At 44.3% G+C, this 13,004-nt stretch overlaps 1 protein-coding gene across 5 annotated transcripts in view; it reads left to right on the top strand.

Annotated features, from left to right (window-relative positions):
• Positions 1 to 12,458, top strand: part of LOC128409478 (gastrula zinc finger protein XlCGF49.1-like) — a 30,420-nt gene extending 17,962 nt beyond the window's left edge. Inside the window, exons 1-4 of one of the 5 annotated variants that reach the window (XM_053379998.1) lie at positions 5,804 to 6,511; positions 7,972 to 8,030; positions 8,564 to 8,648; positions 10,595 to 12,458. In XM_053379998.1, the coding sequence (XP_053235973.1) occupies positions 10,626 to 11,369 (744 nt within the window). In that variant the 5' untranslated portion in view covers positions 5,804 to 6,511; positions 7,972 to 8,030; positions 8,564 to 8,648; positions 10,595 to 10,625 and the 3' untranslated portion in view covers positions 11,370 to 12,458. Of the gene's footprint in view, positions 1 to 5,803; positions 6,512 to 7,143; positions 7,270 to 7,971; positions 8,031 to 8,563; positions 8,649 to 10,594 lie in introns of those variants that run through there. The other 4 variants (XM_053379999.1, XM_053380001.1, XM_053379996.1 and 1 more) reach the window with 4 other exon arrangements.
• The last annotated feature ends 546 nt before the right edge of the window (positions 12,459 to 13,004 follow it).

Genomic DNA, 13,004 nt, shown 5'->3' with positions numbered 1-13,004 from the left:
AGCTCTTCATATGTTCTCAATTTCCAGCCACTTTCTGATCTTATCAGTAGGTCTTCGTAGGTCAATCTTTCTCCTTCCATATTTGCTTTTTCGGTTGTTAAAATGTCAATTGGTGATAACCACCAGGGCGTCTTCCATTCTAAAAGTTTTTTTATTTTTCTCCCAAACTTCATATAGTGGTTCTCTAATAATATGACTTGAAAACCCTTTATGTACCTTTTCTTTATTTAGCCACAAGTAGGCATGCCAACCGAACCTATTGTTGAAACCTTCTAGGTCTAACAGGTCGGTGTTTTCCAAATTAATCCAATCTTTGATCCAACAAAGGCAGGAGGCCTCGAAGTATAATTTCAAATTTGGCACCGAGAATCCCCCTCTTTCTTTTCGATCTGTGAGTAATTTGAATCTAATTCTCGGTCTTTTCCCTTGCCATATAAATTTCGAAAGAGTTTTCTGCCAATCCTTAAACATTGTGGAACCTCTAATCACAGGGCTGTTTTGGAACAAGAATAACATTCTTGGGAGTATGTTCATTTTTATTGCTGCCATCCTTCCCGACCACGAAAGTTTCACTCTGTTCCACGTATCTAGATCTTTTTTAATTTCCTTCCATGTTGTCAAGTAATTATCCTGAATTAAGTTTATATTTTTTGTAGTTAGCCAAATTCCTAGATATTTTATTTTTTTAGCCACCTTGATTCCATTCTGTATCTCTAATTTTTCTCCTTCATCTTTTCCCAGATTTTTAGTCAGCATTTTTGTCTTTGATTTATTCAATTTAAAACCGGATAGTTTGCCATATTCTTCTAATATTTCCAGGGCCTTACTGACGCTTTTTTGCGGCTCTTCTAGGGATAACATCAAATCGTCTGCATACGCTTTTAGTTCGTGTTCTTTCGTTCCTACTTTGATCCCTCGAATCTCTGGTGTTGCTCTTATTTTGTTCGTAATTACCTCTAATACCATAATGAATAAAAGCGGGGATAGAGGGCAACCTTGTCTTGTTCCTTTTTCAATTTTAAATGAATTTGTTAAATTGTTGTTTATAATCAATTTGGCAGATTGATTCGTATAGATTGCTTTTATTCCTTCCATAAATTCACCCTCTAGCCCTGCTTTCTCCATGCTTTTTAGTAGGAACGGCCATGAGACATTGTCGAATGCCTTCTCCGCATCGATAAAAGTCAGCGCCACAGGTACTTCATTCTTACACTCCAAATATTCAATGATATTTATGGTATGCCTTACATTGTCTTTGAGTAACCTATTTGGAAGGAATCCTGCTTGATCCTTATGAATTAGATTTGCTAGACATCTTTTGAGTCTACTTGCCATTACCTCTGCGAAGATTTTGTAATCGTTATTTAATAATGATATGGGCCTATAATTTTTAATATTAAGTTTGTCCGTATCGGGTTTAGGGATCATCGTGATGTAGGCCTCTTTCCATGTTTCTGGTATCCTTCCTCCTCTCAATATATTATTCATAATGTCACATAGCACTGGTGTTAATTGATTTTCTAATACTTTATAATATTTAGCTGACAATCCATCCGGTCCCGGGGCTTTTCCTAATTTCATCTTTCTTATCGCATCCTGGACCTCTTCTACTTTTATGGGTTTATTTAATTGGGTTCTTTCTTCCTCTGTTATAGTCTTCCCGCTGCAGTCTTCTAAGTATTTTTCTATTCGGATTATTTCTTCCTCTACCTTTTTATACAATTTCTCATAAAATTTGAGGAAATTTTCCTGTATTTCTTTTGGGTCTTCTATCAATTGCTCCTCCATTTTTATCTTATTTATCACATTTTGTTTTTGCCTTCTTCGCAATTGCCAAGCTAATAATTTACCTGTTTTGTTAGCTGATTCGAAGTATTTTCATTTCGTTAACTTAATTTTCCATTCAATTTCTTGACTTGTTAGCATTGAATACTGTGTTTGTAATATTTTTGTTCTTTGTATATTTTGTTCGTCTTTCGGATTTGCTATTAATTTTTTCTCGCATTCTCTTAACTGACTAAGAATTTCCTCTTTCTTTTGTTCTCTTACTTTCCTCTTATAGCTATTTTGCTGAATAAAAAAACCTCTTAGGACCGCTTTACTAGCATCCCAGACTACATCTATACTTGTTTCTTTATTAAGATTCAAATTGAAATAATCTTTTAAAGTGGCTTTGGCCTTTTCAATGACTTCTTCATTCTCCAATAAATATTCATTCATTCTCCATCTGAACCCGCTCTGTGATACACCTTTTATTTCCAACATTATCGAATTGTGATCAGAGAGGGTTCTCGGTTGAATTTCACATTTTAGAGTTCTTAATGTAAGTTCTCTTGAGACCCAGATTTGATCAATTCTGCCCCAGCTCTTATGTGGTTCTGAAAAAAAGGTGAATTGCTTCTCTATTGGGTGTTTGTGTCTCCAGATGTCTACTAAATTCAAATTTTCCTCCAAGTTATTAAAGGATCTTGGCAGTTTCCCTTGGTTACGTTTTTCCCTTTCTGTTTGTCTGTCAATTTCTGGTGCCGGCACTCCATTAAAATCTCCCAATAATATCATCTTGTTACACTCTAACTCTAGTAATATTTGTTCCAGTTTCTTAAAAAATTCCAGTTTATTCAGGTTCGGGGCATATATGTTTATCACGTTAAGTTTTTCACCCTGGAAATTAATTTGTACCCCCAAAATCCTACCTTCATCATCTTTACAAATCAATTTGGGTTCCCATTTTTCTTTGACGTATATCGCTATCCCTCTTTTTTCCCCCGCAATAGAATTTATAAACTCAACCCCAAGTTTTTTGTTTATCAAAATATGTTTGTGCTTTTTGGTCATGTGTGTCTCCTGTATGCAGATTAAATCCAGATTCTTTCTTTTCAGGGCATTCACAACTTTATTCCTTTTGGTTTTTTCATTCACACCGTTCACATTCCATGACAAAATTTTCAGATGCATTGTTATGTTTACTTTCCAATCTACAAGCAACTAATAATTTAAATTTGAGTGGTTTTGTTTTCTGTATCCTCCTCCTCTTCTTCTTCCACTACTCCCTCTTCCTCTTCTTCTTCATCCACTTCTTCCTTTCTTCCCTTATCTTCCTGTTCTTTTCCTTTCTCTCTTCTTCTTCTCTCCTCTAGGTCTCCATTTCTTCCTCCATATCTCTCCTCTACTTTTCCAAGATCTTTCTCATATCTGTGCAGAAATTTGCTCACTTCTTGAATCTCAGTGATCTTAAATCTTTTATCTTTATAGAAAAAGGAGATCCCTTGTGGGAACTCCCATCTATGTTGTATGCCGTTCTTTTTTAGAACACTTACTAGCTGTTTATAGCCTTCTCTTTTGCGTAGGAGTCTGGTTGGTATTTCTTTAAAGATGATAATTGGTCTTCCTTCAATTATTAATTTCTTTTGGTAACTTACTCTCAATATTGTATTTGTCATCTCTATCGAGTTGAATATGACTAAACAATCTCCTGGAACCTTTTTTGATTTTACTTGTTTGGACCTTATTTTTATTCTAAAAGCGTTTTCTATCGTATATGCAATCTCTTGCTTTTCTCCCAAGGAGCAGGCGTCTTTTAATTTCGTGGCTGCTGTCACCATCTGCAGTGATCATGGAGCCCAAGAAAGTAAAATCTCTCACTGCCTCCATTTCTCCCCCTTCTATTTGCCAGGAGGTGATGGGCCCAGTGGCCATGATCTTCGCTTTTTGATGTTGAGCTTCAGACCATATTTTGCGCTCTCTTCTTTCACCCTCATTCAAACGTTCTTTAATTCCTCCTCACTTTCTGCCATCAAGGTTGTGTCATCTGCATATCTGAGGTGGTTGATATTTTTTCCGCCAATCTTAATTCCAGCCAAATTACATTAAGATAAGAAAATGGCAGCAAGAGAGAGAAAATGGCTGCGCGATTTGGCTCTTTTATGGAGTCAGCCAGGGCCACGCCCATCTCCCAGGGGGAGGATGCTCCAGACCAGTGGAACAGGAATTTACACTGACTGGGGTAACCTCCCCCTGCCTGTGCCCACTCTCGGGAAACAAGGAATGTTGCATTGGACTGTTCCAATGGATTACATCCCACATGAACTACCAGCTACCTCTGGGCATTGAGGATGGAAATCCTCTCCCCACCTTTGCAACTGGACTTAAGGCACAGACAGGAAGCATCCTTTGCACCTAATAGGGTCAAGGGAGGGTCCACGTATAAGGGGAAAGTTAACTCTTACCATGCCATCCATGGCACAAACACACCCGGTGTTATGTACTGAAGTTCTCACTGTAGATAGTTTTCACTCAGGTCCACATATGCAACTAAGGGATTGAAAGTGATGTTCAGTGATTGGATAGTTAGAGAAAATGGTTACAGTTGCGTTGTACTGGAGCTCTATATAAGCAGGCTGGCTGAGCCCTTCAGTTCAGTTCTGTTCTGGCCTGTGAATAAACAAGAGCTGTTTGAAGAATCGCTGTGTCGTCTGATATGTTCACCCACAACTTAACACCCACAGTGCTTTCTTCATACTGCAATTGAATAATGAAAAGACTTTTTCTAATTCTACTTCTGAGACGGGGAAGGAGGGGCTGCGGGTACCAGAGAAGTCTCCTCGTGAGCCTATTTTCGCTCAGAGGCACCATGTGGCAGCCCCAGGGCTTCTGCTTCCTTTGGGTTTAGGGGAAGATCCCGCTCAAATCTTCCATTCTTGGACAAGGTGAGTGAGTGGGTGGTTGTGGAAGAACTCCAGGCACACCTGGATTGAGGTTGAATCCTGACAAGACAGATGCACTGTTTTGGGGGGACAGGGCAGGCAAGATTGGAGAATTCCTGGTCCTGAAAGGGGTAACTGTGCCCCTGAAGGATCAGGTGTGCAGCCTGGGAGTCATTTTGGACTCACAGCTGTGCATGGAGGCACAGGTCAATTCTGTGTCCAGGGCAGTGTCTACCAGCTGCCTCTGGTATGCAGGCTAAGACCCTACCTGCCTGCAGACTGTCTCACCAGAGTGGTGCATGCTCTAGTTATCTCCCGCTTGGACTACTGCAATGCGCTCTACGTGGGGCTACCTTTGAAGGTGACCTGGAAACGACAACTAATCCAGAATGCGGCAGCTAGACAGTTGACTGGAAGCGGCCAAGACCACATAACAACACCAGTCTTGAAAGACCTGCATTGGCTCCCAGTATGTTTTCGAGCACAATTCAAAGTGTTGGTGCTGACCTTTAAGCTCTAAATGGCCTGGGCGCAGTAGACCTGAAGGAGCATCTCCACCCCCATCGTTTTGCCCGGACAATGAGGTCCAGCTCTGAGGGCCTTGTGGCGGTTCCCTCACTGCGAGAAGCGAAGTTAAAGGGAGCCAGGCAGAGGGCCGTCTCAGTAGTGGCGCCCGCTCTGTGGAAAGCCCTCCCATCATATATCAAAGAAATAAACAACTATCTGACGTTTAGAAGACATCTGAAGGCACCTCTGTTTAAGGAAGGTTTTAATGATTGATGTTTTCATGTATTTTTAATATTCTGTTGGAAGCCACCCAGAATGGCTGGGGTTAATAATAATTATAATAATAATAATTATGAACTAATTCTTCAGTCATGCTTCTGGGGAGTCTTCCTGCAAGCAGACCACTGTGTACACAAGGGTTTCACAAACCTGGGTTTCCATCTCTTTTTGGAAGACAACTGCTAAAGACATAGGAAAAACAATCATTGGAAAACATATATATATATATATATATATATATATATATATATATATATATATATATAAATAATATATATTTATGAAGAAAACCCAGTTTGGGGAAGTTTTTTATGTTGATGTTTCATCGTGTAAATAAATAATAATAGTCACACATACGTATATACGCATATTATTTAAACTATACAAATAATTGTAATAAATCAGTATGGCCCCTGCGTCATATTACTGCCTCCTTATTACCTAGCCCAGTCTTAAGCAGACATGGATTATGCCTTTCCTGTTCTTCTGGCCTTTTTGAGGACCCAGGAAGAGTCTAGGTAGGATCCTCAACTTAACTCTGTTAAAATGATACAATAACGAAAGTAAATAAGGAAAAATAAGTGTGCAGCTGCCACCCTGCTGTGGAGGGAAACATAAACCCATCAGCTCACACACAAACAGCAAGCCACCCGCTCCCGCCCCCATTTCCACTCTCCGCTGTGGGGAGAGAGGCGACTTGGGGGGAGGAGGGGGCCATTTCCCGACGGAGCCCCAAGAGCAGGAGGCCAAAGGCAGCGCCATCTCTTCCTGTTTCCATCCCAGCACAGGCAGGGGCTGCTCTGCGAACGTAGCTCTAGAGGCGCGCGCCTTCGACAAGGAACCCGAAGTGTCTATCGGTCGGAAGTTTCCAGGGGGCCCAAAGTGAAAAGTGGGAGGTTTTCCGAAGGGGAGGAGGGGTGTGGGATGAATAGTTCCCCTCACCCCCCTACTCCGCTTTATATTGCGGGGAAGGAAACCGGAACAGCGAGCAAGGGAGGCGGAGGTCCAGAGAGGACAAAGAGGTAAAGAGGCTGCGTGGGAAAGGGGGCGATTTAGGGGGAAGGTAGAGAGGAAAAGACAGAGACTCCTCCCGGAAACAGAGCCATAGTTATGGGGGTGGCCAGCCGGGGGTGGTTGGTTTTTCGCACCAGGTGACGCCTCCAGCAGGGCGCCATTGAGGATGTCTTTGTGGGGACGCAAATGTCCCCAATCGGGTCTTTGACTCGGGAGAAATCCAGCCTAGTTTCACCCCTGCCCGCAAAAAAGCCCCTCTCCTGGGCCTCATAAGCAGGGGCTCCGATCCCCGCAATCCTGCTGCGAAGGGGGGGCCCAACACCTGCAGGGATTGCGTGGCAGGATCTCCTTTGGAGCCCCCCCACCACCCATGTTTCTTTTTCCTGGGGGACCAGGAGGTGGCCCCCGATCCATGCAATCCAGCTGCCATCTCCTTTGCAGCGCCCTCCCCTCCACACGCGTCTCTTTTCCCCGGGGGCTCAAGCGAGGCTGAACTGCCCTGCACCCCCTGGGCTCTCTTGCCTGAACTGAAACGTGATGCCCACCAAGGGGGTCTCCACGAGGACCTCCTATCCCCAAGCAGGGATAGATTTGAACCCAGGACCCAAACATGACGCCCTCTGCCGTTCCCCCCTGGCAGGAATCCCTCGAAGTACTCCTGCGCCTTGAGGGAGAGACGGAGTCCACGAAAGGGTTAAAGGAAGTGAAATAGGCCTGGATAGAGACCCCCCCATATCCGTCTTGGGAGGCCCCTCCGGATGGAGAGGTTAGTGCGCCCGGGGATGCCAAGGGGGTTTCTGGGCGCAGGGGAGACTGTGGGACGGAGGGAGGTGGGCAGAGGAAGATGGGGGGCTGAGGGAGGAATGGCAGCATCCCTGGGCGGTAGAAGGCCAGCCGAGCAGAGAGGGAGAGAGAGACTCTTCCTTTTGGAGAGATGTCTCCATCTTTGGGCGCTGGGGGAGGAATCTCCGGTGGTGGGTCTGCCTTGGCTTCTCCCTTCTGCCCACTCTGCCTGATAAGGGGGGGGTCCACTGATTCCCCCACCCTTTTCTCCCTGGGAGCTCAGTCCTCTCCCCACTGATCCTTGGCTGCATTGTTGTTTAGTCGTGTCCGACTCTATTTGCCAGGAGGTGATGGGACCAGTGGCCATGATCTTCGCTTTTTGATGTTGAGCTTCAGACCATATTTTGCACTCTCCTCTTTCACCCTCATTAAAACGTTCTTTAATTCCTCCTCACTTTCTGCCCTCAAGGTTGTGTCATCTGCATATCTGAGGTTGTTGATAATTCTTCTGGCAATCTTAATTCCGGCTAGGGATTCATCCAGCCCAGCCTTTCGCATGATGAATTCTGCATACAAGTTAAATAAGCAGGGAGACAATATACAGCCTTGCCGTACTCCTTTCCCAATTTTGAGCAAATCAGTTGTTCCATATCCAGTTCTAACTGTAGCTTCTTGTCACACATAGAGATTTCTCAGGAGACAGATGAGGTGAGGATTCTATAGAAAGGTTTTCAGGGTTTATCGGTAAGTATACCCTGAAAGCATTTCTATTACTTTTATTTTTTGTAGGGAATGTCAGAGTCAGTTACAAACGAAGATACAGTCTAGCAGCATCCAAAGATCCATAATCCGTCCCAGTCTGGGGCATTTCCATGATAGACAATGCCTGTGGCTGGAGGCTCTACACCCAGGGCTGTGCATTGCCAGTATTACAGGAAAGGGGTGTGAGCTTGCCAAAATTACAGACTGTATGTGAATGAGAGTTTGTGTGTGGGGTGATAGTATACAGCAATCGTGTAATTTACTCCATCCGTAACTTTTCATGAGCCGATATTGCAGTAGGAATTCCAAAATCTACAAAGAGACTCTCAGGATAATGGAGATTGCGAGTATTCCTGCTCCACAGTCCACATCCTCAGCCTGTGGCCCACAAAAGTTGAGACCATCATACTTTTATTAGCCGTTAACGGGACACCAGCTACTTTGTTATAACTTTCTTCAACAAAATACTTTTACAGTGACATAAATGGCACTTCCGTTTTACTCATTGTGCACAGGAGAGACTCTGATCTGCAAGTCTGAGATCAACTCCTCGCTTGAAACAGAAAAATACAGAGATCTTTTTACTGGACCAATTGAGGGGTATGTCCTTCCTCTTGCCCGGGAGACTGTATCTTGTAGGTCTCGTTTCTGTTTGTGGGAACATGAGAAAAGTCCTGCTGGATTAGGATCAGGGCCCACCTCGTCCAGCATCCTCTTCTCACAAGGACCAGCCAAGGAGAAACCCCCCAGCAGGGCCAACAGCTGTCTCCCCACTCAGGACTCCCAGCCCCTGGGATTCAGATGAATCCACTCTGTAGGTGGAGGGGTAACATGGCCAGAAGGTGGGAGAACCGAAGGACTGTAGCCTCAGGGCTTAAATGGTTTCAGGATTAGGGAATGTGTGCTGTTGGTTGGAGTGTACCTGGAATAATGTGCAGAACCAATTTCTAGACTGTTGGATCCACGCTTGGTGTCATCTGCTAAATCCACCAGAACCTGTCTTCACATACAGCGGAAGGCCCTAACTCCCTGAGGGTTTGAGACCCATTGACTATCCTCAACAGGTTTAGCCAGCCAGTCAAAACTATTCCCTGGGTTATGTCCGCTGTTGCATGCTGCCAGCTTCTAGGGCCCACCGGAGAGAGCTGAGTGCAGGGTGGGGACCGAAGGAGCCCTATATGTCCCCCACGAGAGGTACTACCCCTTCCCCAGCACCCAGTGACATAATACTATCAATGTATTTAAGATAGATTAGGAATAAATTTGTGCCTCCAGAAATAACAGTTAACAGCTTCATCCCATGAATGAATCAATCCTATATATCCAAGGTTGAAGTTTCCATTAAGTACAGTTATACAGGGTGAGTCCTTTAAAAGAGGCCCCATGGATACAGAGGACACATGTTCCACGGGGGCTCTTTATATTGACATTTAATATCGAGGTTTTTCAGTGCCATACATATTCCCCATTGAAGCATAGGCGGTACATCCAGAAATCCTTGACCACCCACTCCAAAGGAGAAAGGAACGTGAGAGAGGCCTGCACAGAGAATTTCCACTGGGATATTCCAGTGTCACAAGATGAACATGAGATCAGGTGGCACATCATAATAATAAACAACAATTGGGGTGGGTGTTTCAATTTCAGATTCCCTAAATTGAAACCTGCTTTCCTTCTGCATCTCCAGCAATTCCCATGCTTTGTAAGGCTGACAAGGGGAGGTCCAGATCCAAGAACATTTTCCTTCCTGAGCACTCATTTAGCCGTCCCCAGGCACCAACCCTTACCACTATTTCACTGACAGACCCATACCACAGTCCCTAGAAGTGACTCAGACCTGGGTCTCCCAAGGTGGTTACTATGGACCTACAGTCACTATGGTTACTATGGACCTACTATGGACCTCTTGTCACGTTCGGTTTACGTTACATCTTTTCAGGTGGCATCCCACGGTGACCTGGAAGTACCGGAAAGGGTTACTTCCGGGTTTCACCGCATGCGCATGCGCTCAAAATGACGCTATGCGCAGAAGCGGCGAATCGCAACCCGCACAGACGCAGGCTGCGTTCTGCTCATGTTGCGAATGGGGCTCCGGGAACGGATCCCGTTCGCAACGAGAGGTGCCACTGTACTGAGGTGAAAGGGACTGTGCAGGTGATTAATAAACATCTAGCGGATAAAGGGGTTAAAATGTGGCCCAGGAGATGGAGGATTATCATGCAAGGCAGAGGATGCAAAATTGCATTAGGAACGCTGAAGCTGAGAAATAGGGGGCAGAAAGCGGCTCCCTTTCCTGTGAGGAACTACTTTCCTTAAAAAGGCTATTCCGCAGCAAACCATTTTCTAAGATCATGCTGTTTTCATAAGGATTATGAAAGGTTGATGATGCATTACTATTATTTAACATTAATCTCCTTTTCATTTCCTAAACATGTGGGACATAGGGAGGATGCGGGGGGATGTATAAGATGTTAAAATAAGACAATATCCTAATTGCACTTGATTTGTGTCACATTCCTTTGTTCTGTTCCTTAAAACACCTACAGGATTCTATTTTCCTGCACTCTAAAGCAAGCGATGGAGAAGAAAGTCAGAATTCTGCAGGGCTTCCTTACTGCAGATCAACAGACTCACACAGGGAAGAAACCATTTAAATGCATGGAGTGTGGAAAGCAGTTCACTTATAGTGGAAATCTTAGAAAACATAAACGAATTCACACAGGGGTTAAACCATTTAAATGTTTGGAGTGTGGAAAGAGCTTCAGTCAGAATGGAAACCTAAGACAACACCAACGAACTCACACAGGGGAGAAACCCTTTAAATGCATGGAGTGTGGAAAGAGCTTTGGTGAAAGTGGGACACTTAGAAAACATCAACAGATCCACACAGGGGAGAAACCATTTAAATGTATGGAGTGCGGGAAGAGCTTCATTGAAAGTGGGACACTTAGAAAACACCAGCGGACTCACACAGGGGAGAAACTATTTAAATGTACAGAGTGTGGAAAGAGCTTCAGTCAGAAGGGAAACCTTAGAGAACATCAACGAACTCACACCGGGGATAAACCATTTAAATGCGTGGATTGTGGGAAAAGCTTCACGTTTAGTTCAACATTCAGACAACACCAACGGACTCACACAAGGGAAAAACCATTGAAATGTGGAAAGAACTTCCCCGATACTGGAAATATTGGAGAACATCAACAAACCCACACAGGGGGAAAACCATTTAAATGTATGGAATGTGGAAAGACCTTCAGTCAAAAAAGAAACCTTAGACAACATAAACAAACTCACATGGGAAGGAAACCATCAACATAGGGAGAAAACCCTTTAAAAACAGAGTGTGGACAAATCTTAACTGTTGGTGGAGCACTGTGAAAATATCAATGGACTCACAGAGGGGGGAAACCATTCAAATGTATGGAATGCGGAAGGAGCTTCGCTTATAGTGGGACACTTAGAAAACATCAACAGACTCTCAGAGGCGCGAAATCATTTAGATGTCTGGAGTGTAAAACATGTTTCCCTTAGAGTTCACTCTTCTTCACATCATTGAACCTAATTAGGGGGAAATAAATGTTATTTATTTAATGGTGGGACGCGGGTGGCGCTGTGGTCTAAACCACAGAGCCTAGGGCTTGCTGATCAGAAGGTTGGCGGTTCGAATCCTCGCGATGGGGTGAGCTCCCGTTGCTTGATCCCTGCTCCTGCCAACCTTGCAGTTCGAAAGCACGTCAAAATGCAAGTAGATAAGTAGGTACCGCTCTGGTGGGAAGGTAAACGGCATTTCTGTGCGCTGCCCTGGTTCACCAGAAGCGGCTTAGTCATGCTGGCCACATGACCCGGAAGCTGCCTTTGGACAAACGCCAGCTCCCTCGGCCTATAGGGTGAGATGAGCGCCGCAACCCCAGAGTCGTCCGCGACTGGTCCCTTTACCTTTAAATGTTAAATGCATAGAAGTCTATGTGATGTTCTGGTATTTGTATATAAACTTGTATGTAATTATTATTATTATTATTATTATTATTATTATTATTATTATTAGTCTGGGCAGCTTACAGCATATTTAAAACGTGCAGATAACGTCTTACGTAGGTATAATATAAGATGCAATGTAATGTTAGGAAGGGGGAGAGTGTGAATCTGGAGTGCTGGTGGTGAGTGGGATGGGATGAGAGTCAGATGATTTTTGGTCTTTGGTAGAGAGAGTTGGAAGCAGGGCTGGTGAGATTAGTATGATAGGAACAGCTGCATTACTCCCATTGTAATTGCAATAAAGGAACAAGGAAGACTCAGAGCATCTTATATGCAGAGAGTAATCTTGAAGCCCTCTTATATTGTTAATATTTCACGAATTAACTGTCTAATAAATAAAACAAGAATATTGGGCAGGGGTCCATCTCACTAGCGCTCTGTTATACAGTCATACCTCATGTTACGTCCACTTCATGTTACGTTCTTTCAGGTTACGTCCCGCGGCGACCCAGAAGTACTGGAAAGGGGTTACTTCCGGGTTTCGCCGCTCGCGCATGCGCTGATGCGCAAAATGACGGCATGCGCAGAAGCAGCGAATTACAACCCGCGTGTGCGCAGGCGCGCCGCTGTGGGTTGCATTCTTTTCATGTTGCGAATGGGCCTCCGGAACGGATCCCGTTTGCAACCACTGGTACCACTGTAACAGGTTCATGATAATCATGTTCGACTGGTGGAAAGTTGAGAGCTCTGGGCTCTTCCCCAGAAGCAGTGTGAGTCCCCTCATGGGTTTTTAGTGGAGGTAAAAGGTAAAGGATCCCTGGGTGGTTAAGTCCAGTTGAATCTGACTATGGGCTACAGAACTGCTCTCTGCTTTCAGGCCGAGGGAGCCAGCGTTTGCCCACAGACAGCTTTCCGGGTCATGTAGCCAGCATGGCTAAACCGTGACAGAAGCCAGAGCGGACAGAAACGCCATTTACC

The sequence above is a fragment of the Podarcis raffonei genome, chromosome 2 (genome assembly GCF_027172205.1).
Source record: "Podarcis raffonei isolate rPodRaf1 chromosome 2, rPodRaf1.pri, whole genome shotgun sequence".
NCBI classification, from domain to species: Eukaryota; Metazoa; Chordata; class Lepidosauria; order Squamata; family Lacertidae; genus Podarcis; species Podarcis raffonei.
The sequence above is the reverse complement of the archived record's forward strand: the minus strand, read 5'-3'. Positions and strand labels throughout refer to the sequence as shown.